The 26325-nt window shown below is 42.5% G+C and overlaps 1 protein-coding gene across 1 annotated transcript; it reads right to left on the reverse strand.

The window, feature by feature from the left end:
- Positions 1 to 2216: 2216 nt before the first annotated feature.
- Positions 2217 to 25959, reverse strand: AMPD1 (adenosine monophosphate deaminase 1). Its single transcript, XM_027622697.1, is given in 17 exon segments — positions 2217 to 2375; positions 2727 to 2837; positions 3297 to 3470; positions 4143 to 4263; positions 5136 to 5299; positions 5483 to 5609; positions 7592 to 7755; positions 8694 to 8825; positions 9140 to 9334; positions 10340 to 10469; positions 12788 to 13007; positions 16577 to 16742; positions 19357 to 19522; positions 20526 to 20706; positions 24568 to 24579; positions 25838 to 25922; positions 25924 to 25959. Coding segments are annotated over 17 exon segments (2343 nt in total).
- Positions 25960 to 26325: the final 366 nt, after the last annotated feature.

A 26325-nucleotide genomic window follows, 5' to 3' on the forward strand; every position in this document is an offset into this window, starting at 1 on the left:
GAAACCATAAAATTATCTCTTGCCACTGCAATTGCAGTCCAGTGCCAGCTTGAAACGTAGACAGATGCAAATAACGCTCCGAAAGCCTGAGGTTTGAAGTCCCAGAGCAGGGTGTCTTTGATACTCCCAGTGCCTGAGGTTGGCCCCCACGCCCTGTTGTGACACACATGCCTGAGCACTACGCCTGCAACACGCTCGTACTCGGGTATGGGCATGGCGCTGTGCCTCCTGCGAGCGGCAGCCCAGTTTCACTAAGGCTGCGAGTCGGGATGAGTTGAGCCTGTTTCCCAGGCACTGGCTAACCACCCCACCCCACCTCGTCCCGCCCCATTCCACCCCACCCCACCCTACCCCACCCCACCAGAGCCTCTTGGGTCTGATGACCAAAATCTTCCCACATCTGTTCACAGAGAGGTACCAAAATAGAAGACTGCCAGAGAGAGAGGTGTTTGGTTACACATCACAGATGACTGTCACAAGCCAATTTAGCCAAAGCAGTAAAAGCTGCATATCCCACACCGTTGTGAAACCATGAGCTATGGACAATCAAACAGGAATTACCTTCTATGGTGGAAAAAAAAAGTAATGACAAGACATTTTAAAAATCGTGTCTTAATGAGGAAATAAATGTCAATATTGTTTGCCTAAATTTTGAACAATGATCTTCATGGGTTACCCCCTTCACCCTCCCCCAAATCTTTCTATATTTAGAAAATTTCCCAAATAGTTGTCTAAGATGAAATTTTAAGCTAGAATAGTATGATTTTAAAACTTATTTCAAAATGCAAATTGATGTCGAAGTCCAAACTTTGCATTCAGGAAGATTATTTGGCAAAATGAGGCCGATTGAATTCCAAGTACCAAATATGAAACCAAATCTGGCGTGGGTTCTACGGCTGTAATAAAGGAATTAACATGTATGTATTCTACTGCCCTCTCATGGGTAAGATGGAGATATAACTAATGGTAGTTAATGCTTTTTAAGTCTGAGGATAGAAAGTTTAATTTAGCAGTCTGTATTATTTTGATGACATGGAGGACAAGGTAAAATAAAATCAGGTTCTCCAAGGGACTTAGGAATACTCAGCAAACAGAAGTTCAACTTCAGAAACCAGGGAGAGGATTCTTACACTGGGGCTAGTATAAACATGCTGTCAGGATCACACCCATGCTTACGGCTGCCTGTATAGAATGTGGAAACATGCAGGAATTTGCCTTTAATTTATTTTTTCCATTTGAAAAGTCATTACTTTCTGAGATGTTTCACAAAATGTTCTTTTTCACATTTGTATGCACCCATCTTAGTATTTCACACTGTGAACAACTTGAGAGTAGGAATGAAATCTTATTCTTTATACCTTTGCTGTCTAAATAGAACATGGTACTTGGGCTGTTTTATCAGTAATTGTTTAATAAATTAAATGAACTATCAGCCCTGCCACTAGATGGCAACACAGTTGTATGTGTAGAAGTATGGTCTAGCTAATTGGAATTCTACCTGGCAGGCCTTGAGTAACAGGCAGGTTTCTAAAAAGTTACATGTGTATCTTATTTTGGTAAGTAAGTTATTTAAAATGTACAAGGACACCTGACTGTAACTTTATTGCCAAGTATGTCCTTACAACTAAGAATCCTTTCGCAAGATAAATTCTCCCTAAGTGTAATAGCTCATAACTATGGATTTTTCTATATTGGGCAACATCTGTTTTTGTCTAAGAACGCCAGTCTTCTGTTGTATCCTGTCAAAAGGATGTTCCAGTGGTCCAAGTGCCTCAAGCAAATTTCATTCTATAAACCAAAAGCCTACATTCTCCCAATCACAAGTCATTTGCTCAAATTTTTGCCCCGCCTCAAGTTATTATTAGTTATTAATAGTTTTTAAGGTGGGGCAAAAATATGAGCAAATGTGAGCAAATGTTTTGCCTGAAAGTCACGGAGACTCTGGAGTCAGACAAGCCTTTGTCCCCATTGCTACCACTCAACAGATGTGTCCTTGTGCAGGTTATTAACTTCACTAACTTCAGTTTACTCATCTTCCCCCAAATGAAGGTAATATTATCTACTTCATAAAGTGAAAATGATTAAGTGAAATAATGTCAGTGGAATAATATCTAGTATAATCTTTGGCTTATAGTAGAGATTCAATAACTGGTAACTATTATTATTCATATTCTCCAGTGAAAATCTCACCCATATTATTATTTGGTTTATTTAATTTAGTCTCCTGATTTAAGGCCTTCAGCAATTAAATTAAGTTCATAACACCAGGTTTCATAGCGATAGGCCATGCGGATTTGGGCAACATTTGTCTTCCGGATATCATTTCCAATAGGGCCATCTTCAAGGTAATTGTTGCCCAGAAAGCTTGCTTTCTCCTGTAAGAGAAAAGGAAGCAGAATGATTGTTGTCTTTTTATCCTGATATAAACTATAATTACATCTTCCACAAATATTCCTTCCTTATCTTACTGACAAAAGGAAAAAATAAACCATTAAAAGCACTCATCCAGTGCCTCAATGTTCATGGTCTGCTGAGAAGTCAAGTGTGTATTATTTGCCTTGCCAACGGCATAGCCAGAGAGGAAGAAGGCTTCTTTCTAGTCCCTGTCCACAGGAACGGCATATGATTTGTGGGAAAATTTTTCTACATGTGTTTCCCCAACGATCTTTTCAGTACTGTTACCAGATCCTATATGCAGAAGCGCAAGCTGTCAAGTACAGGTCTACCTCATGAGAAATTCCACACTGCAGAACACTGTTTCTTGCCACTTCACACATATCACAGGTACTCAGCTTGAACACTTGTGCAGCAATTGCATATTCTTCCATTAGGGGCTCCTTGAATTATTTATTTAAATGAGGCAAAAAAGAAAGAAGAAAAAAAAAGAGTGTATTAAAAAAAATAATAACATGCACCCAGCAGAAAAAGTACAGTGAAATCCCTCGATTTGACTTTAAAATTCTAGTTGGGCAACAGGGGCACCTGGGTGGCTCAGTTGGTTAAGTGTCTGCCTTTGGCTCAGCTCAGGATCCCAGAGTCCCAGGATGGAGCCCGATGGGGGGCTCCCTGCTCAGCGGGAAGTCTGCTTCTCCCTCTTCCTCAGCTACTCCCTCTCCCTCAGCTACTCCCTCTCCCTCTGCTCTTCTCCCTGCTCATGTTCTCTCTCTCTCGCTGGCTCAGTCTCTCTCAAATAAATAAATAAATAAATAAATAAATAAATAAATAAATAAAATTCTGGATGGGCAACAACAGTCCCGCCAAATATGCTTGTATCACTCAAGATTCCATATACATACCTTGGTGAAGTGGAATTGCATTGGGTCATCTGTCGACAGTGAGATCATTAGTCCCTTTTGGAGGAAATCTAAAAAAGGATTTTTGGCATATTCTAGAAATAAGCTGTTGTTACTTAATGGCGACATAGCGATGGGAATCTGGGCTAAGAAAAACAAGTACTGTAACACAGGACTCTGAAAAGAAAAAGTGAAAAACAATATTTAAGGGTGTTGAAAAAGGGCTACAAACTAGAAATGTTAAAATCCCATGATCTACTTCAAGTTTTAGCTTTCAACAAGATGATCATGTGTTCTTTAAATCCCTTAGTAAAGAAGAATAATAGTGTTTAAATGTAAATACTATTTAGAATAAATTTATTTGGAATCATCAATTTTCAGAAGCATTGACTCAAACCAAATGTTTGAGTTTTAATTGCCTAAGTCAGATGGTCTGTCTCAGAGAAGAGACTTCACCCTGAAACAGTTGGTTTTTTTTTTTTCTCTCTACGAGAAAGTTCTGACTCTCACAAGAGGCGTTTGAAAACATGCTATAACAAGAAATCTGGTGAAAACCAGTTTAAGGTAAGCCAAGTGCCTCTGAATTATCCCTTGTCAGAATTCTAAGATGGAAGCCTGAAGACCTGCATTCATTCATCCCTGCCACTAACTGGCTAGGTAATCTTGAGCGGCTCCTTTGACTTCTCTGGTCTCTGTAAAATGAACTGCACATCATAACCTCAAAAATCTTTTTTGCTCGCTTTCATTTGATGCCAGTGTTGATAATGACTTGTGACAAAATGGTAAGGAAAAAAAATTACTCCTCTAGCTCCAATATAAAAAGTATTCAAAAGAGAACCTCCAACTTACCTTTTTTAAATTCAGGCCGTGAGAGATATTATCTGCTGTCATGAACGCGGTCATGAGGTGGGTGAGAGCCCCAGCTTCCCCACAGTGAGGTCGGAACAGGAACGTATTCATGCCTTGTTCCCTAGGGAAAGGGAATTGCTGTATAATCACAGGTGGCTGACTAGGACCTGGCAGCAATTCTGGGCATGGAGTGATTTGCAAGAAAATCAGGTAGAAAAAAAAATTAACAGTCTGTAAGGGAGTGGAGGCATCTAAAGGATTCAGTAAGACTGGCAATTCCAAATCATAATCTTAATTCTCCCTGAACCCAGACTTCTGAAAAAAAGAGGCAGCAAAGGATATGAGGGTATGGAGGAAAAGTCAAGATCTGATTACCTTCAGTTTCAACAGGAAATTTACCAATATCACCATATTCTCATTTCTTCTGCTCACGCTTTTGAGGGGGAAATGTTTCCAGAAAACCCTGTCATAATATTCCTCTATTCCTTACCCATGTATATCAAGAAGGGTAACGTGGAGTTTTATAATACATTGCACAGTGATTAGTATCAATTCCTAAACTGTGGAATTTCAGGAACTGTGAAAGTTACGGAAGGCTCCAAAATGTCCATTCCTGCTACTAAATAAAGAAAGAAACCAAACAAAAAGACAAGGGAAAGAAGGGTCTGATTGGGGCCAGTCAGAAGCATCCCAGCAGTGCAGTGGGATGACCACCCAGGGCGCCCATGTCTGAGCAGAGGTGTGTCAAATAGAATCTTCTCCTTCTCCTGTGGCGCCTGGGTGGCTCAGTTAAGCATCTGCCTTTGGCTCAGGTCATGATCCCAGGGTCCTGGGATGGAGCCCCACAATCGGGTTCCCCGCTTGTTGGGGAGTTTGCTTCTCCCTCTGCCCCTTACTCTGCTCTCGTACTCTCTCTCTCAGATAAATAAGTAAAATCTTAAAAAAAAAAAAAAAAGAATCCTCTCCTTCTAGCTCCAATACTCGTCTACTTACTTTCTCAGGCTGTTGAGCACCGCAATGTTTGCATACATGTAGTAGGCATAGTAGGTGTAAGATGGATTCTTTTCCATTGTCCACTCCTCGGGCTTGGGGCTCTTGGAGGAGAACATGTGTCCACTGTGTTTGGACTCATCATCCACACTGTCGAAGCCAGTAATCTGTCCGGAACAGGGAGCCATGCAACGGGGTCAGTCTAACTGCAGGATCCCGGTCCTCAGACAAACTTTCAGCTCCCAAAGGCAAGGACCAAACGTCAGAGAGAAGCAACAAAAATGAATTACAGCTATGTGGGAGTCCTGGTTCATGCATAGCGACAGGAAGGCCTAATGGGTCATGCTTACATGCTTGAGGAAGACACTGAGGTCTGGGTGAGCCTGGGGGTTGATGGTGGCCTCAAACACTGGCATGAAAACATTCTCCAGCATCTTTCCGAAGTGTGGAAGGAAATTCTTGGATCGAAACACATCACTAGAGGCAAGAATAAAGAGAATTCAGGAGGAAAATATTTTTAGGATTGATAGCCCCTGTATGAGAGAATCAGAGGGCCAAATGCCTTGTTCAGGAAAAGATTGTGTCCATTCTAAGTACATTCTTTTTGGTTACCATAAAGAGGGATTCAGTTTAGAATGGGCCTAGAATACAAATTTCTTGCTGAACCAGTTGTCCCCATCTCTTCTACAAACGCTCTGTGGCAAAAATATTAACCTTCACAGCTAAGTGCAAATAGAAGATGAAGAGTATAGGAACTATGTCACAAAAGATTCAGTGATTTATTTGTGGGTATAAGATGGTGAGCATGGAATAGTTATTAAGAACACTTCTGGGGATGCCTAGGTGGTCAGTCGGTTAAGCGTCTGTCTTCAGCTTAGGTCATGATCCCAGGGTCCTGGGATCGAGCCCCTCATCGGGCTCCCTGCTTATCGGGGAACCCGCTTCTCCCTCTGCCTGCCACTCTCTCTCTCCCTCTGACAAATAAGTAAATAAAATCTTAAAAAAAAAAAAAAAGAACTCTTCTGATATGCTGTAGCCAGAGACAATCTAACGAACTCTAATATAGCACTCGGTATATGCCATTCACTCTTTTAAGTGGCCAGAAATATTAGTGAATTTAATCCTCATAACAACTCAATATGTTAGGTACCATTATGACCCTATCTAAAAAAAAATCTTTTTAAGCAAGCTCTATGCCCAAAGTGGGACTTGAACTTACCATCCAGAGATCAAGAGGCACATGCTTTACTGATTGAGCCAGTCAGGTGCTCCCGTTTTAAAGATGAGGAAACAAAAGCACAGAGAGCTCATGAAACTTGCCCAACGTCACACAGCTAATAAGTAATAGAACCAGGATTCAAGTATTGCCAGTCTAGGTCCAGAGTCCATGCTCCTAACTACCACAGCTACTGTCTCTCTGCTCTAAGGATATAATACAGGAAGTTCTACCCCAGTCAGAAAAGCTACTTTTTTGGCTAAAGAGACAGGAAAAAAAAACTCCTGCATTGCCGGAGCACACAGAACACAGGGGCAGGTGGCCAGAAAATATATAAACACTTAAGTTCAACAAAAGATCAATGATACTGAGCATCCCTGAGGGCAATGAGTAATTAGCAGGTAGTAATACCTTTGATAAATACTCAATGATTATGGAGAACTTGAGCACCTGTGAATGAGACAATTGGCAGATGGTATTAGAGGTTCTGATACAAGAAAGCTACATCCCAGTACATATAAGAATGGGAAAGAATGAACTGGGCACAGAGAGGAAGACCAAGAGAAAGAAAAAATAGAATAAAGTATACATAGTTCTTAACCTAGCTAAGTTTTAAATATTCTCAGTGAGTTATTTTGTGATCTGCATAAAGTCCTGTGTTTTAAAAAAAACAAAACCAGGGGTGCCTGGGTGGCTCAGATGGTTAAGCGTCTGCCTTCGGCTCAGGTCACGATCCCAGGATCCTGGGATCGAGCCCCACACCGGGCTCCTGGCTCAGCAAGGAGCCTGCTTCTCCCTCCCCCTCTGCCTCTCTCCCTGCTCATGCTCTCTCTCTCTCTCTCTGTATCTGTGTCTCAAATGAATAAATAAAATCTTTAAAAATAAATAAATGGAGCACTGGGTGTTATGCACAAACAATGAATCATGGAACACTACATCAAAAGCTAATGATGTAATGTATGGTGATTAACATAATAATAAAAATTTAAAAATAAATAAATAAAAAATAAAGAAAACAAAAAACAAAAAACCTGGTTGGAGAACTGAACTGAAATGATCTTCTTAACTCCTGTCTCTGGTCAAGAGTGCTGAACCTGGAGTGGACAAAACCAGCCCCCAGGACCCGGTTCTGAGTGCCGCTATAACAAAGGTTATTGTGACTGCATATTCCTCGTTTGTGTGGAGGAGGTCTGACAGGTGGGATGAAGCCAGGCTTTAGGGTCTCTGATGGGGAGGTACGTACTAGATCCTGGGGACCTGGATCATCCAGGTCATGTTGGGGCAGTAGATGCGGTTACGGACAAACCAGCTGGCCAGTTTGCTCCACTCATCAGGGCTGCGGCCGTAGATTGACAGGCGGGGCTCGGCGTGCTGGTACTTGGCCTCCACCAGGTCTGCACCTACCTCCTGCAAAGCCAAGAGAGGAATCCAAAGCCAGGAATTCCCACAAGTCCCTCAGGGGTCTAAACCTGTGGGGTCTAAGGAGTGGAGGTAGGTACTAAGAACAGAGCATGTGTGAAAGGAAGCCAGAGGGAAACTATTTCAGGTTAAGATCTAAGGAAATTGAGGGGCACCTGGGTGGCTCAGTCTGTTAAGCGTCTGCCTTTGGCTCAGGTCATGATCTCAGGGTCCTGGGATTGAGTCCTGCCCACGTCAGGATCCCTGCTCAGTGGGGAGCCTGCTTCTCCCTCTCCCTCTGCCCCTGTTCCTGCTCTCTCTCCCTCTCTCTCTCTCTCTCGTGTGGGTGCTCTCTCTCTCTAATAGATAAATAAAATCTTAAAAAAAGATCTAAGAAAATTGAAAGATGAGGGGAATCTAATCAGTAAGAGACGGATAAGACATAAAGGAGTCTAGAGAGTGAAAAAGTCAGACAAGGGATGATGAGCTATCCTATCTAAGCACCTGAAAAAGACATTCAGTTTTTCTTATACCTCCTACTTTCGAAAACACACATCTCCCAAGTCCACCATGTCATTCCTGTGTCCTAGCGCTCATGCCATGAGGATGAGAGTGGATTCTGATCCCACCTCTTTCCAGGCTTACAATTCCCAGAGCCCGAAAAGAGTCCTTAGTCAGTCCCAAAGCCACACCCGCAGCTTCTCTAGCCTGGGAATAGAAGTCTTTTAAAATCATTTGAGTGGACATTTCCAAAGAAATTCTTACATTCATTTCTGTGGTGCTTGGCCCCAGGGATGGCACACTTCCTGCTTCCTTCTTCTCCCTCCTTTCCCTCCCTTCCTCCTTGCTTCCTCCTCTCTTCTCTCCTTCCTCCCCTTCCTCCCCCTCATCCTCTCCCTCCTCAAGAACCAGGCCAGGTACCATAGATCTGCTTGGTTCCTCCTCACCTTGATGATAGTGGCAAAATATTCTCCATCAATATAATTGTCCGTCTTTAGGTAGAGGTCTCGTAGTTCACTTGCTCCTACAGGATTGTATTTGTCATTGAACTTATCAAAACGCTGGAAGGTCTGGCGTCCCTGAATTAGGAAAACAGGAGCACAAGTGTATCATTATACACAGGACATATGTATAATGGGACATATGGGACACAGAGAGCTAGGGAATGGCCACCAGGACCAGGGGCCTGGGAACAGGGGGAGGGGTTGGGCTCCAAGAATGGAATCTGGGACAGGTGACAATGAGTGAACCTCAAAATTATCTGTGGGTGCTTTCAGCCAGCATGGTCAGCCAGCATGGTTAAGAGGGCTCTGAGAAGGGGGGAGTTTGTAGGAGAAAGGCCTGTGGGGTTCTCAGTATGAGCATGAAACTGACATAATCTTTTTCAACCTACAGCATGAACATCCAGAGAATCAACAGTCAGGTCGTAGGGATGCATTTTTAATTTGGCAAAAAGTTCCTTTAGGGTCAGATTTTTCTCCTTAGTGCTATGGACCACTCTGTCAGCATCAATATGGTAAGATTTCTTAATAAAGCGCAGCAGATGTTTCTGGTTCATGCAAGCAGCTGCATGGATGTGGGTGTCCACCTGTGTGTACATTCAGAGAAAGAAAACCAACAATCAGCCTTGGTCATGCTGCTGTTAGAGGGTGTCTGCACACCCCACTGAGGCAGGAGAAAGGAATAAATAGAGGGGTATGACTTGACAGCTGGTAAACGTGGCCCAGCAGAAAAGAACCCATAGCACCTCTTTGTACACTTGCAAGAATGTGACAGGTTAGGTGGATGTAATAATAATGCCCATTTCTCTTGGATAACTGTACATCCAATTTGCTACCTACATTTGATCAACACAAAATTCTTGGGGACCATTCTCCACCCCCAAAATGAAGTAGTTACCACAGCTTTCACCCCCGAAGGGAGGAAGGATGGAAATCATGAAGCCATGGCCCAGTGATGGCATTTATGAGTTGGTTTTTTTATGATTACTATTTTATAAGCTAGAAATTTGATAGATTAATTTAGCCATGTTATACAGGTGGCTGAGCCAGGATTTGGTCCCAAATACCTGCTTGTATATTATCTATCCCCACTTCTTGCAATCACTTAAATGGTCAGAACACATCTTGGAAGTGTTTCTAAGTTGATTAGCTTTCCATAGCCCTTAGTGCATTTGATACTCATAGTCCTCTTGTGAGCTGGACTGAGCAGATGTATTTCCCAATTTTACAAATGAGGAAACTGAAACTCAGAACTATTTAATCACTTCCCCCAAAATCTTAGAGTCAGGAAGTAGAAGGGAAAGGACTAGAATAAAGATCTTCCAAATCCTCAAATAGCAGTTTTTGTTGTTTTTATTGTTCACGATCATCATAACTTTTTGTGCGGCAAGGATGTGGTAAACCTTTCTGTGGAAAACAATAGAAATGGCATTTTAACCTTTTAGAATAATTCATCTATGTTCACGAAGTCCACTGAACCTGCAGGAATCTCACAGTAAATCTGAGAAACAGTATCTTTCTTGTCCCACTCAAGAACCAATTGGGTTAATGTTTTTGCCCAGCAGTGACCTCTGAGCAGTGAAAATGCTTACCTTCCTGCAGTTATAAAAATCTCGGTGGGGGTTGTTCTTCAGCTCCTTTAACTCATCCATCTCATTGAGCATCTCATGCACCTGGAACTTGGAGGAGAGGAACTTCAGGCGCCGGTGGGTATAGGTCTTACTGTGAAAAATTAAATCACATAATTCTGAAACATTCAGACACTTAAGGAAAATAGACACGATTTCAAAACCATCAGGACCCTTATTACCTATAGGAAGCAATTACTGGAACAAACATTTCAGTTTGCAGTTAATCTCACTTGAAAAGTATTGGGCTCCTGGAGCTCGATCTTTTTATCAAAGTTGAACAGAATAATGAAGGAGGATTTGGGAAGGCATTTAAAAGCCAGGGGAGAGGGGCACCTGGCTGGCTCAGTTGGAAGAGCATGTGACTCTTAATCTCCGGGCTGAGTTAGAGCCCCACATTGGGTGTAGGGATTACTTAAATAATAATAATGATAATAATAATAATAAAACCCAGGTAAGACGATGTTGCTCAAGGCTAAGGGCCCTGGCTTTGGAGATGGCAGATTCGAGCTTGAATCCTGGCTCAGCCAGCTGTGTAACTTTGGGCACATTCCTTAACTCATCAAAGTCTCAGCTTATAAAACTGCAATTATAAAAATACCCACCTCAGAGAATGATGGTGAGGAGGGAGGAAATAATGTACATGAAGGGTTTCACATAGTATTTGAACATACTAAGTACTTAGTAAATACTCATTCTTACTCTGAGTAGTAGTAGTCCTAGTAGTGGTGGTGGTAGTAGTGGTGGTGATGGTGGTAGTAGTGGGGGTGGCAGTAGTAGTGGTGGCAGTAGTGGTGGTGGTGGTGGTAGTAGTAGTGGGGGTGGCGGTAGTAGTGGGGGTGGCAGTAGTAGTGGGGGTGGCGGTAGTAGTGGGGGTGGTGGTAATATTGGGGGTGGTGGTGGTAGGAGTGGGTGTGGTGGTAGTATTGGGGGTGGTGGCGGTAGTAGTGGTGGTGGTGGTAGTAGTGGGGGTGGGGGTAGCAGTGGGGGTGATGGTGGTAGTATTGGGGTGGTGGCAGTAGTAGTGGTGGTGGCGGTAGTAGTGGTGGTGGTGGTAGTAGTGGGGGTGGTGGTAATATTGGGGGTGGTGGTGGTAGTAGTGGGTGTGGTGGTAGTATTGGGGGTGGTGGCGGTAGTAGTGGGGGTGGCAGTAGTAGTGGGGGTGGCGGTAGTAGTGGGGGTGGTGGTAATATTGGGGGTGGTGGTGGTAGGAGTGGGTGTGGTGGTAGTATTGGGGGTGGTGGCGGTAGTAGTGGTGGTGGTGGTAGTAGTGGGGGTGGGGGTAGCAGTGGGGGTGATGGTGGTAGTATTGGGGTGGTGGCAGTAGTAGTGGTGGTGGCGGTAGTAGTGGTGGTGGTGGTAGTAGTGGTGATGGTGGTAGTAGTGGGGGTGGGGGTAGTAGTAGGGGTGGTAGTAGTGGGGGTGGTAGTAGTGGCGGTGATGGTTGTAGTATTGGGGGTGGTGATAGTAGCGGGGGTGGGGGTAGTATTGGGGGTGGTGTTGGTAGTAGTAGTGGGGGTGGCGGTAGTAGTGGGGGTGGCGGTAGTATTGGGGGGTTGTAGTATTGGGGGTGGGGGTGGCAGTAGTAGTAGGGGTGGTGGCAGTAATATTGGGGGTGGTGGTGGTAGTATTGGGGTGGTGGCAGTATTGGGGTGGTGGCGGTAGTAGTAGTGGGGGTGGCAGTAGTAGTGGGGGTGGCAGTAGTAGTGGGGGTGGCAGTAGTAGTGGCGGTGGTGGCGGTAGTATTGGGGGTGGTGGTAGTAGTAGTGGGGGTGGCGGTAGTAGTGGTGGTGGTGGCAGTAGTATTGGGGGTGGTGGTGGTAGTATTGGGGTGGTGGCAGTATTGGGGGTGGTGGTAGTAGTGGGGGTGGCAGTAGTAGTGGCGGTAGTATTGGGGGTGGTGGTGGTAGTAGTGGGGTGGTGGCAGTATTGGGGGTGGTGGCGGTAGTAGTAGTGGGGGTGGCGGTAGTAGTGGTGGTGGCAGTAGTAGTGGTGGTGGTGGCGGTAGTATTGGGGTTGGTGGTGGTAGTAGTGGTGGTGGTGGTGGTGGTAGTAGTGAGGGTGTTGGTAGCAGAGGGGGTGGCAGTAGTAGTGGGGGTGTTGGTAGTAGTGGTGATGGTGGTAGTATTGGGGGTGGTGGCGGTAGTTTTGGGGGTGGTGGCAGTATTGGGGTGGTGGCAGTGGCAGTAGTAGTGGGGGTGGCAGTAGTAGTGGTGGTGGCAGTAGTATTCGCGGGTGGTGGCGGTAGTAGTGGGGGTGGGGATAGTAGTGGGGGTGGTGGTGGTAGTAGTGGGTGTGGTGGTAGTAGTTGGGGTGGTGGTGGCAGTAGTAGTGGAGGTGGCGGTAGTAGTGGGGGTGGTGGCAGAAGTAGTGGTGGGAGTAGTAATAGGTCAGCCATCATTAAACACTTACACAGGTCCTTGGGCAATTAAAGCAAGTAAAAAATTCATATCATCTAAGAAGGTGTCCATATTTAGATAAGGGAGTGGCTTGGGCTCATCTTTACTGGCTGCTGCCTCATTAGGATAGACGTAAACTATACCGTCCTTCATTTTGAGATGATAACCGAGGTTTTCCGGGAGGTCATCAGTTCGGAAGGGGTCTTCTCCTTTCTTCATAGGAGGGGTAAAGACTTTTTCAATAAAACACAGAGTAATAGGTCAAGAAGTAAGGTAAATGGCCGCATAAAAATAACCAAAATATGAAATGCTGTAAGATCTCATTCGTCTGGAATCCTGTACGTCATAGGTTATAATTATCCAGGGCTAAGCTAAAGTTTATTTTTATATTATTTTCCAAAGGTGACTAAATTAGTAGTGTAAAATAACTGTAAAATTGTTTCTAGCGTAAGAATGATTTTCCAGCTCTTTAGAAGTACTGTTCACATAATTGATGTAGTACTTACAAATAATTTTATCTACTACAGTAGGTTATCAAAGGTTTTCTGTTTAGAACATTTTATTAGCTTATGAGATAATTGCATAGAGATAAAAGTCAAACTACAGTCAAAAAGTAGAATTTGGATCTTTTCCTTAATAAAACCAACCTTTTCTATAAGTCTTAATTTAGAGCAGTTATTTTTTAATAGACTTTATATCTTAGAGCAGTTTTAGGTTCATAGCAAAATTGAACACCAAGTCCACAATTCCCATATACTCCTACCCCCACACAGGCACTGCCTTCTCCACTATCCACACCCTCCACCAGAGTGGTACGTTTGTTAAAATGGATGAACATACACTGGCAGGTCATAACCACCCAAAGTCCATAGTTCACCTTAGAGTTCACTTTCAGGGTTGTACATTCTATGGGTTTTGACAAATGTATAATGACACATATCCACCATTATAGTATCATGCAGAATAGTCTCACTGCTCTAAAGAGCCTTTGTGCTCCACCTAGATTGGATTTAATATAAATGGAAATATAAAATAAACTCTTACTATAAGAATTATAGTTCCTGTTATACTATATGACCCACCTTTTAAAGCACCTACGATTTTACTTTTTTTTTTAAAAGATTTTATTTATTTATTTGAGAGAGAGAATGAGAGATAGAAACCACAAGAGGGAAGAGGGTCAGAGGGAGAAGCTGACTCCCTGCTGAGCAGGGAGCCCAATGTGGGACCCGATTCCGGGACTCCAGGATCATGACCTGAGCCGAAGGCAGTCGCTTAACCAACTGAGCCACCCAGGCGCCCTAAAGCACCTACGATTTTACAATGTCTGCCAAAGGAATTGAGAAGGGATTTTGTGGGTAAATGTCCCCTTCTTTCCAGTGCTAACAATTTCAACCTAAGAAAGCCAAGAACAAATTCCGTGCTGTCACGGCCTGTAACGCGCTTAGCCTTTTACTTCAAACAAGTATGTGCCCAAGGCAGCAGGAAGTCTTCAGTTTGTAAGTGATGACTAATGGCCAGTGTGGGGAAAATAATATAGAAAGAAAAATTCACACATTTTCTATTCAAAACTGGGAGCTAAGGAACATGAGAAACGTGAAACAATATGTTACTGTGTCAAATCTTAATTTTCGAATCTTTATACTTAAACATCCTAGAGAGGCAAAGCATAATTTAGAAGAAACAAAGGCAAAACAGATATCCTAAATGTCGATATTATAGAAAGCAGGTAAACTGATTTGATGCATTACCAAACTGGATACATGTTTAATATGATTTTAATATTAAAAGGAATTATAAAGAAGAAGTGGCAGAACTGGAAATCTTTAATGATATAACAATCTGAAGTTCAGAAACACTTTAATATTTGCCTCCTTTGAAATTTCAATCCTAGAAGTATATTCTGAAAGATGTACAGCAACAACACAAAGATTTTTATATAAAGCCATTTATTGTAGCCTTATTGGAAATAAATTTTTAAAAGTCAGAAATCTAAATGACTAAAAGTAAGAATTGGTGAAATATATTGTTATACAATAGAAATCTGTGAAATTATTAAAATCTGATTATTGAAAATAGGTACTCAACTTCATATAAGGCAGAAAGTAAAAAAGTGAGATATGTAAATAAAGTACTATGGAAAGTCAAAACATATAGCTTAGATTTATCCAGAGGTTAGAGGAAGACAGGAAATGAGAGTATCTGGGCTGCACATTGAAGGATGAGGTTGGATCTGGACATTGGGACATACAGAGAAAAAGTGAACTGTTCCCCTGTTCAGGCACAGGGCACAGAATGACAACAGTACAGGGGCAGGAAAGGGCTGAACCAAATGGAGGACAGGAGATACTTCCCACCAGAACAGAGGTGGAGTAGATAAGGTAAATGTATAAATAGGATGAAGGTGCAAGACCAAAAATCAATAAATAAAATGTAGTTAGGAGGCCAGCTGATGGTAGGCCTTGAATGCCAGGCTAAAGACTGGACTTAACTTTGTAGGTAATAAGCAGCAATGAAAGGTTTTTGTTAGGAGAAGGACATGTTCAGATCTGTTTTAGTAATTGGCACTAAAGTGAATATGAACCGAAAGGGAGTGAGATTAGAATTTAACAGAGTAGGTCAGAAACTATGGCAGTAATCCAGACAAGGAGAAACATAGGCCTAAATTAGGGTCTGGGGAATAGCAAAGAGGGGAGATTTTGAGAGATAGTGTACAGACTTAATCATATGATTGTGCACGTGGGCAGGAGAGACAGTGGAGTCAAAGAGGAGTATGATATTTTTATTTTTTATTTTTTTTATTTTTTTAAAGATTTTATTTATTTATATGACAGAGAGAGACAGAACGAGAGAAGGAACACAAGCAAGGGGAGTGGGAAAGGGAGAAGCAGGCTTCTTGCAGAGCAGGGAGCCCGATGCGGGACTCAATCCCAGGACCCTGGGATCATGACCTGAGCCGAAGGCAGACACTTAACGACTGTGCCACCCAGGTGCCCAGGAGTATGATATTTTTAGACTGGATTACTTCTACACTAGTCCCTCCTTATCCACAGGGGATATGTTCCCAGACCCCCAGTGGAAGCCTGAGACTGTGGATAGTACCGAACCCTGTACATACTATGTCTTTTCCTACATACCTATTAATGGGTTACTGCTCTATCAACTTACTTGTTTTTGTATGAATTAGGCACAGTAAGAGATTAACAACAACTAATTAATAAAATAGAACTATTATAACAATTTACTGTAATAAAAGTTAGGTGAATATGGTCTCTTTTTTTTAAAGATTTTATTTGTTTATTTTGAGAGAGAGAGAATGAGCATGAACGGGGGAGGGGCAGAGGGAGAAGGAGAGAGAGAATCTCAAGCAGACTCCCCGCTGAGCACAAAGCCTAACACGGGGTTCAATCTCATGACCCTGAGATCATGACCTGAGCTGAAATCAAGAGTTGGATGCTTAACCAACTGAGCCCTCAGGTGCCCCTCTCAAAATATCTTATTGCCCTATACTCACCCTTCTTGTTATAATCATGTGAGATGATAAAATGCCTACGTGAGATGGAGGTGAGGTGCTTGATGTAGGCATTGTGACGTAGCATAAGGCCACTACAGACGTGACAATAAATCAGGAGGATCATGTGCTTATGGACCTCAGCTGACCTCAGGTAACTGAAACCGCAGAAAGCCAAGCCATGGAAACCATGGATGGCGGGGGGGGACTACTGTAATCTAGGGGCATATTTGATATTTAGTAGTTAAACCTAAAGATCTATTTCATACACTGCATAAGATAATTACTTACCTGGGTAGAAGCTCTCATTTGCTACCCAAGCCTCACCCTCCATGTGCCGCAAGTACTTGGAAGGGGTTTTAGGGAACCTCTGAAATGACTTCTGCATATACCTCTCCCGTATACACAATGCTCTGTATAGACCTTTGCAAACCATTTCGAAGTCTTCAACTGTAACCTGCCAAGAAAATGTCAGAGTATCAGGAGTCGCTCCTGTGAAAATCCAAGAAGCAGGTTAAGTTTGTTTTTGGTACGAGCCCACTCTCCTGGTTGTTGCTGCCCATGCTGAACCTTGCCTGCCCACACGGCTGCTTCCTACTTGACTTGGGCCCTGGGTCTTCCTCCGGGAGCAGGTCCTGAAGTTTTTCCAACTCTTCCGTTTCTACTAAAACTCACCTGTTCTTCAAGACTTTGCTTATATAGTCTCGTGCTTGTTTGGGGGTTTTGCCAGAAAGCAGTGATTATCTAGCAAATGTGATTAAAAGATCCCATTCTAACATGGAGAATACTTTCTTCCTTCCAGGTAACATACGGAGTTTTTATGTATGGGCTTCTAAAGACAGTAGTATCTCAACTGAAAGATGACATCACTCTAATTTGAGAATTCAAACTACTTTTTGGTCAGTGAAGGAAATATTTGGGGATGAATAAAGTGTCACACATCCCTCCAACCCTGTCATGCACACACCGCCTTTTATAGCTATAGATGGATCAGAACATCATCCATTCTTTTGGATGGTTTTAAACTTTTTTTGAAGATTTATCTATTTATTTTAGAGAGAAAGAGAGTGTGCAGGGAGGGGCAGAGGGAGAAGAGAGAATCTTTAAGTAGACTCCACACTGAGCACAAAGCTGACGTGCGACTTGATCCCAGGACCCTGATATCAGGACCTGAACCAAAACCAAGAGTCGAATGCTTAACCAACTTCGACACCCAGGCACTCCACTCTTTTGGATGGTTTCAAAGAGAATTTTACCCATGGCTAAAAATAGCAAGATTCTGGAGTAACAGAATTCTAATCTTTTCTTAGAACTGCCGGAAATTTCCTAAACTGGCCTCTCCCATGTGCCATCCCCGACTCCTGGCTGAGCCTGGCACACCCAAGGAGTCATAACTTGAAATTGCTGAGTGCTCATCATCAGAGCCCACAGACTTTCTGGGACCAATGTAAGTGTTCCCAGTGTTTGAGGTCCAGATATTGATCCCAATCAGTTGAACTCTTTTTAAAGGCCTGCTGACCTTGGCTAAGAAAGTCTGGCTCAGGTGCTAGAGCTAGGGGTCTGCTTCTAATGTGGCATGCTTGTTCCTTTGCCACATAATGGGCCACCAGTCTATCTTCTCTAGGATAAGAGCTGGAAAAGATATTCACCTTGGTGTCTTCAGCACTTAGCACACAATGCCTCGCACAGAGTAGGTGCTCAGTAAGACCTGATTAAATGAAATCAATTGATTATCAGGGATTAATGGCCTTGGAAATTTAGTCCTGATCCCCCTACCTCTCTGTTCAATTACAAGGATGAAGACCGATGGGGCATAGACTACAACCCGGTAGGGTGTTGCTCATCAGCTCAGCCACATCCAGCCAACAGGTACTGCAATGCACCTGGTTCTTCAAAGACTCCAGGCCATGGTTTCAGGTGCCCTCCGGCTTTCAGAGGAGAAGCAGCTACTCCCTGACTTCTGTGGACAAGGTTCACATCCTCCCTCCCATCTTCCTTCTTTTTATTTTTATTCCTACCAAGTACAGAGGTATCAAGTTTGTCTCCTAATTTTTATGGCTTTCTTTTTTTAACTCCAGAGGTCTCCAATCTTTGTTTTCCCTCTCTCTATTAAACATCTGCTTTCAGTTATTTACTATCTAAAACGCCTGCCATTTGCAGAGGACCCATGTTATCGTACAGAAAGTGAACAAACCAGAATCATGTTTGTTTCCTTGCTCTGTCACTTTTAAGTATCTTGGAACTGACCCTAAGGGGGTCAGTTACATGAGAAGGGGGCTTAGGATGGGTCATTAAAACTATATTTGGAGCATAGACTGATAGCTAACCATCAGTTTCACCCATATGATGCTGATTCTGCAAGTCCACGTGGCAGAGATTTATTAGGTCCCCAACTGTTCTGGATAGGACAGGCAGGTCAAGTTGTTTGTGACATGAGTTTACTATCCCTGTGGCATAACTAGAGTCTATTCCAGGCAATAACCTACTGTGTAAGCATCTGTAATGAAATCGGAGATGACTGTTGGTGAAACAAAAACAATAGTCCCATTAGAATTTTCTAGCCTCTCATCTTCCTTTTTTCTCTGGGCTCTCCACTCTTCTCATCTCCCTCTCTTTCTTCCCATCTGTTTTCTTTGATTGGTTTATGCTATCTGCAGCCCTTCTCTCTAGTCTAGGGCTGCCCTGGGCCCATCTTTTCCCAAAAGCTCCCTGTGCCTCCCAAGGCTCCCTGTCCAACTTTGTGATAGCCTCAGTGAGACTAGCCCACTAGCTGTTCTCGTCGTCTCCTGTGCCCAAATTTGTCTAGTGTATTCCGTAACACACATTGCATTCTACCACGTATTCTCCATGTGCAAGCAAATGAGATAAAAGGAGGATAAAGTATGTGGGATGATAAAGCAAAACAGAAATAGAAGGTCTAGCATATTGGTACTGAGAGGCAATAAGGAAGTATAACAAAGCATGGCTTAACTAACACCTTCCTCAGCGGGAAGGGGACGAAGGCAAGGAAGCTGAAACAATCAAGCTGTGTCTTCCCAGCAGCTGCATCTGAGGGGCAAGGAGGGACTCACCCCAGAGGCATAATCTCCAGTGATCTGCACTCTTTGGAAGTCAGGCACGGTCTGGTAGGTTGGAGTTGAAGAAATGTATTCGTTGATGTGGGACAGTTTGGTGGAAGATGTTTCACTTTGGGGAATGGACAAGTTAATGGTCTTCCGTCCATGGTAACGTTTTTTTCTGGGTTTGAAATGAAAAAATAAAAGGAGTTAACCTTGGCTTCACTGGGAGTCTCATTGTGATAGATTGAGGTTTCACTGTCCAATTTCATTTTGAGGACAAAAGGTGAACATTAAAATGACAGCGGGGTGTCAGAAACAGGATCCAACCATATGGGAAGAGGTATCACATGACTGTATTCCCTTCTTCCTGGTAGCCCTTGGAACAGTGGGCCTTCGGGAACATGCTAGAAGGCTTTCAGCATGACCTTGTCCTTCACAGGCAGATGGGCAGTCTGGGTACCATAATAAGCACAGGCTACGTCAGTTACTACCTGTGTCTTTTTGTGCTTGTTCTTAGGCCCTTGAGCTTAAACTCTTGAAAAAGTAGTGTAATAATGCCCACCTTATAAGAATTTGGTGAGATTTAGTGTATGGAACTTATAAGTTGCTTAATCAACATTACTTCCTCAGATCAAGGAGTATTTATTGAGTTTCTGCTTTAACCCAAGACTTACATTAGGTCCTATGGGGCATGCCCAAGAAGGTGGATTGTTGTTCTTTCCTTAAAGACATAAAATGAAAAGGAGGACCAGGGCAGGAGGGCAGAAATGGAGGGCTGTATCCCTGAGGCCTGGAGAAGGTCACCCTGACCAGAGGGCAATATTCTTATCAGATAGCACAATGCTAAAGTTGGCTAGAACCGAACTCGGAAGATGAGGCTCTCGTGTTCTGGTTTCTAGAACCATGGTGTGTAAGCTGAGTATGTACCCAGCAGCCATCAGCCCACAGTGGTTTGGAACAATTTGCATAGAGCTCACGTCCTCTTGCTTGGGTAGATAGGGAGGTTTCAACTGAAGGAAGATGCGATGAGCACAGGAGGTCTACTGTTCTCTTCTTTTGAGTCATTGGTAATCTTGTCCTAGCTTATACAGTGCTGGGGTGGGGGGTCTTGGGGAGAGGGAAGAATTTTTAGCTCTGGCACAGTGAACTATCTGCCCCAACATTCCCCTTACACCGCTTACCGCCTGTCTTTTATAGAGGTAGACGTGGCCTCCAGGTGGAATATATGTGCTTGCATCTCATGATGAGAAATTGGGCAGATTTCATCCACATCAAAGGGGGAAATCTCATGACGGCCTCCCTCATCTTTGACTTCAGAGGCAAACACTTTTTCAGCAAAGCTACGTAATGCATCATCAATTTCTAAAAGAGGTTTTCATGAGTTAGTATTTAAGCCCTTTGTCAGAGGTCATCAGAGAGTTCCTGCTATGTGTAAGGACTGCCCTGAGAGCATGGCTCCCCTATACCTAACCAGTGTCCCAGAAACGTGTTGAAGCTCAATGCCTGCTCTCTCTTCAGAGGTTTCTGGGTGGGTAGCTTGGAAATCCATTCTCAGAGACACAGGTCAGATTCTCACAGCACATCTCAGGAGGTCCTAAAGATGGGATTGGCTTCTTGCAGGACTAGCACTTAATCTAAGATCACCTGTTTCTGGCAGGGCTAAATCTGACTTCATAGTAATCATGCAACATAGTCCTTCTCATTAGATTGGTGAAGTTTTTCTGATGATTGTGAAGATGTGAATAGGATTGCCAGTCCTTGGAGTTTTTCTTCCTAAAGAGAACCAGGGATCTAGGTAGTTCTGAGAAATAAATGTGTCCTTTGGGTCTTTCTTCCTCATAGAGCAGCTACTGTGTTTCTCTCACACATTATTTCAAATCCTGAAAACTTGAGGATATGCTGGTATGTGGGGGAAGGGAGCCATTGAAATTTACTACCCAGTGTTGGGAGTCCCAATTCTTGTGGACACGTGGTCCTCCATAATGAATGACCCTTAGAAAGCCAATTTTACTTTTACATGCTTTAATATGCCCATCCTTTCTTTTTTTTCAGTTTATTTATTTATTTTAAGTGATCACTACACTCGATGTGGGGCTCAAACTCAAAACCCCGAGATTGAGTCGCATGCTCTTCCAACTGAGGCACCCTTTAATATTCCCATTCTTAGAATGGGTAGAGGGGTGACTTTTTGCTTGGCAATGACTAACCCCAAGACTCTCTGGGTGTAAGAGAACGAATTTCATCATAGAGGGTGGTGATGGCCATTAAGTATCTGTTCTTCTGTTAAGTTCCATTGCATTTTCCACATACCCAGTTGTTTCATCATTACCTCTTACACTTCTAAAATCTCTTGGTATTTCCGGAAAAGAGCAGGTAGCAAATAATGAGACTGGCAAACAGCTAGCTATTTGAAGCAACAGGAGAAGATGGAACATTCTTCATATGATGACAGAGCAAACTGCATGCATACTGCCCCATCAGTATCTATACAAGTCTCCAAAATGCCACATTTTTAGATTTAACCTAAGGAAGTGTAACGTGCTCAAGTGTCTGTTCTGCACTTACCGACACCTTCACCTTCCTCTGTCTTAGTTTCCTTATCTGTAAAGTGGTAAGACTAATACCTACAAGACTTCACTCATAAGCTGTCATGGTAATGTATGTGGAAATGCTTTACAGAAGATAAAGCACCAGTTCAGACTGAATAATGCAACTTGGTAGCATTGGTCAGACAGCTATGTGGCATTTGGGGTTGACTCTGGGCTATTAAGGAAATGATAAATGATATGACTTAGTTTAGGCTGAAGCATACATTGGAAATGATAGCAATCTATTCATAACTTCGCCAACACTGTCAGGTCATCCTGCTCTCAACATCTGGCTTATCACAGGAGAACAACAGAAATCTACTCTACCGGCCAAACTTCAGGTGTCTATTTGCTTCGTTAAACTCAGGCACTGCCTGAAATTGAAAACCGTGTTTGGATGCTCTGGAGTAGTTCTTTGACAAGTACCACAATCTACAAAGGACCAAATGGAACTCTAAGTAGATACATTTGATGGTCTGAGAATACTTCCCCACCCCGCTACCAACTGATCCCCAGAAATTAGTATCATTCCTCCATGAGAATCACAAGCAAGCACACACGCCTCAAGGATGAAGGGCAAGCAGAAGTTAGAAGAGGCTTCATGCACCATGAAAGGCAAATAAAAATAGGCTAGCTGGTTATGATGATGATGATGAGGAGGAGGCTGTAACTGGCTTGTCATGGTGGGTCTGTGGCAATGCTGCTGGAGGCCTCAGGAAGGACAGCAGGGAAATGGATGCCCAGAAACCAACTCCTACTTGCTCGAGATCCAGCTCTTCCGGAATAAGCAGTCATTATCTAGGACCGCACATATCCATTTGTTTCATATTTTTGAACGTTATTGTTTTTATTAAGGTTGCATCTCCCTAAGCCACTATAGACAGTTGAAAAGTAGAAACTCTACTGTCAAGAAGTGGTTTACATGATGCCCCCAAATTATATGGTTGATGTTTCCTTCCACTGAATCAACCAGTTGTTTTGACTTCACGCAACCACAGCTGAAACTTGACTCCTAATTCAAGAACTCTGCCTTTCAAAAATATTTCAGGGAGTGGTGATGATTGTGGGAAGGAAAGAGTGAAACTGGTATTTCGAAAGACGATGAGATAAGATTTGGTGACAGTCTGAATTTATGGAATAAAGGACAGATGACTCCCTTGGATCTGTATAGATAATTGTTGAGTTCTTTTTTGAGCATATTACGTTTGCAATAATGGAGCATCTGCATGGAAATATCTTGAGGATAGGACATCTACATTTACATATAGAATCAACAAGAGAATAGAAACAAGTAGTAGAATGATGAAGCCAGAACACTGAACTAGGAGTGGAGTGAGAAAAAGTGTCTGTGGAGGCTGGATGGCCTTGGGCAAACCACATAATCACAGGGAGTCTCAGTGTTCATCATCATAACAGGGGAATGCTAATAATAATATCAACTTCAGAGAACTGTTATAAAGATTAAACAAGAAATACTTTAAAAACTACACAGTACTATAAATAAGTTGGGAATTATTATTAACATGGGAAGTGCAAGATTCTTGAGAAAAGGAATAACATGCTTGCCTCTTCGCTCAACAGTCCAGAAAAGCATGCTTATTTCTCAGCAGTGCTGTAGGAGTGTGTAGGAAAGACAGGTCATAGGTGTTTTGTCCGCCATATCTCATCTCGTAGAGGAACTCCGAGGCAGACCTACTACCCGTCAACTAAAGGACAAGTCTCATTTGAGATGGAGGGGAACATAGAGTTACAGTTCTATTTAAAGTGAGATTTTTATTTTATCTGGTCACAAAAATTTACCATGAAATGTTTCACTTTGGAGCTAAGGATTTCCTAAGGCAAGACTCAATAGACCCCCTTGGCTAATCTATATCTAAAGAAGAACATCAATTTATTTTATTTTATTTTATTTTATTTTATTTTATTTTATTGTATTGTATTTTATTATTTTTTTAAAGATTTTATTTATTTGGCAGAGAGAGACAGTGAGAGCAGGAACAAAAGGAGGGGGAGTGGGAGAGGGAGAGGCAGGTTTCCCGCGGAGCGGGGAGCCCGATGCGGGGCCCGATGCGGGGCCCGATGCGGGGCTCGATGCGGGGCTCGATCCCTGGACCCTGGGACCATGACCTGAGCTGAAGGCAGACGCTTAACGACTGAGCCACCCAGGCGCCCCGAACATCAGTTTATTTTAAAACATCAAATAAACGCCCCATGAAATTCTCTTTAAAAAATGGGGGTTTTTTGGAGTCCAGAAAATCCATGAGTTCATTTGCAATGCTATGGAATATCTATGGTCACTATTAATCTTTTTAAAAAAAGATTTTATTTATTTATTTGAGAGAGAGAGAGCACAAGCAGGGGGAGGGGCAGAGGGAGAAGCCGACTCCCCACTGAGGAGGGAGCTCTACACGGAGCGCAATCCCAGGATCCCGGGATCATGACCTGAGCTGAATGAAGGCAGACGCTTAACCGACTGAGCCACCCAGGCACCCCTGGTCATTATTAATCTTTGTTGGCTTTCAATGGTATCATTTAATAAACACTGCTGAAAAATACTCATGTTTCTGAATTAATGAATAGTATTTTTTAATTGATCCTTTGGCAAATAGCAGGAAAAATAGTTCAAAATACTCACGTTTTTCTTTAGCTGTACGAAGTAAAATAAAACAAGATAAAATATATAAACAACTTTCAGAAATCATAGTGGCTGTTAATCGGTGCTTTGGAATAGAAAGGTGTAGACTGTACAAGAAAGGAGTGTGGTGGAATGTGATATTATAGTTCATTCTTCCATTTACCTACAATTTGCTGCCATTGAAACCCCTAGGAATATGGCCAGTACACATCCCTTTCTTTTTTTTTCCTTTCTAATATGGCTCTTTAAATTTATGTTTATAATCTTAAAGAGGTACCCTTTGTAAAATGTGATTTTAAAGAAATCTGATCTAGAGAAATGGAAACTCTCTTACAATGCTTACAAAAAAGCACATCTGGTAAACAATTTAGTAACACCTACCAAACAGCCATTACTGAGAATCTATCCTACTGATTTTCATTCTTAAAAACGGAAAAAGCTTTAGGGGCAAATATTGTTCCCAGAGTATAATTATACTTACCCAAACTGTAAAGAACCTAAGGGATTAGTTAAGAAAATTAGAATATTACACAGCCATTCAAAATGATGTTTAGGAAGAGTTTAAAAAACTATGGTAAATGATTAAGTCATAGTGTTAAGCCAAAAAATGGCAGGATATAAAGTGACATGTATGAAATAATCATAACAATGCTTTTAAAAATTCTTTAAATTTGCATAGAAAATAAATTGACATGTGAAAAGTGGTATCTTTGGATGATGGGATGGTGACTGTTTTTTTCTTACTACTACTTTCCTAAATGTTCTGCGTTCTCTACATGAGTGTTATTACTTTTATTTTCAGTGTAATTTCTCTTTCTTATTTCATAGGAGACATGTATTTCTTTTGTAATGAAAACATTATTATTCTAAAAATTACTATGTGTACAAACCTGGATTGTGATTGGGTTAATATTTCCACTATGCTCGTGGTTGTCAACTAATCCTCTAGCTAGAGACATTGTAGGGGACCCCTCTCAGAAAGGTGACGGCACCAGCTTTGTTTAAATGATCAGAGTCGATTTTAAATATCTTCCACAGTTTCCAAACTGGGATCATCCAAGATGCTACCACATGATACAGTTTTAGGAAATTACCTCCCTTCCAAAACTAAAAAGAAAAAAATCCTTGAAAATCATGCCTTGCTTCTTCCTGAAAAGTATTATCAAAGCTACTCTGACCCTAAAGAAAGGATCATCAAAGCTGACAAGATACTTAAAGGAATGGTTGCATTTAAAAGAATCGAGCTCTCCAAACACTTTTGCACACCTACCTGCAAGTTTCAACAGAGGCATTGTTGCCGGGGTCCAGGATTCTAGGATAGCACAGTAGAAAGGAGGAGAGTGGAGGCTGTGGGGATGACTGCCTGACAGTATAAAATACCCTGACACTCATTTTGTGATTTTGCTTTGCACCTGTAATCCGACTCTTCTCTGCTAAAAGGAGAGAGATGAGGCTTAGACCTATTTATAGCTTGAGGCAATTGACAGTGAAAAACAGGTGAAGCCTCCGGTCTTTACTCAGGGATTTCAGAGACAATATGTGCTTAGGTCAGGAACTGCACTTCATTACTTTCTAAATCTTCCTACGGATTGGATTCTCCTCAAGTGTAGCTCTCTTGCGTGCCCCGACCACTGGTGATTATTTTTTCCCCCGGTGAAATACAGGGGACTCTTCCAGGCTGTGGATGCCCACATTCTCAGGATTTCAGTCATGAGAAAAGCTTTCTGTAGTTAATGAATATGCTGGTGTATTCGTCGA

Source organism: Zalophus californianus, chromosome 4 (assembly GCF_009762305.2).
Source record: "Zalophus californianus isolate mZalCal1 chromosome 4, mZalCal1.pri.v2, whole genome shotgun sequence".
Taxonomy (NCBI): domain Eukaryota; kingdom Metazoa; phylum Chordata; class Mammalia; order Carnivora; family Otariidae; genus Zalophus; species Zalophus californianus.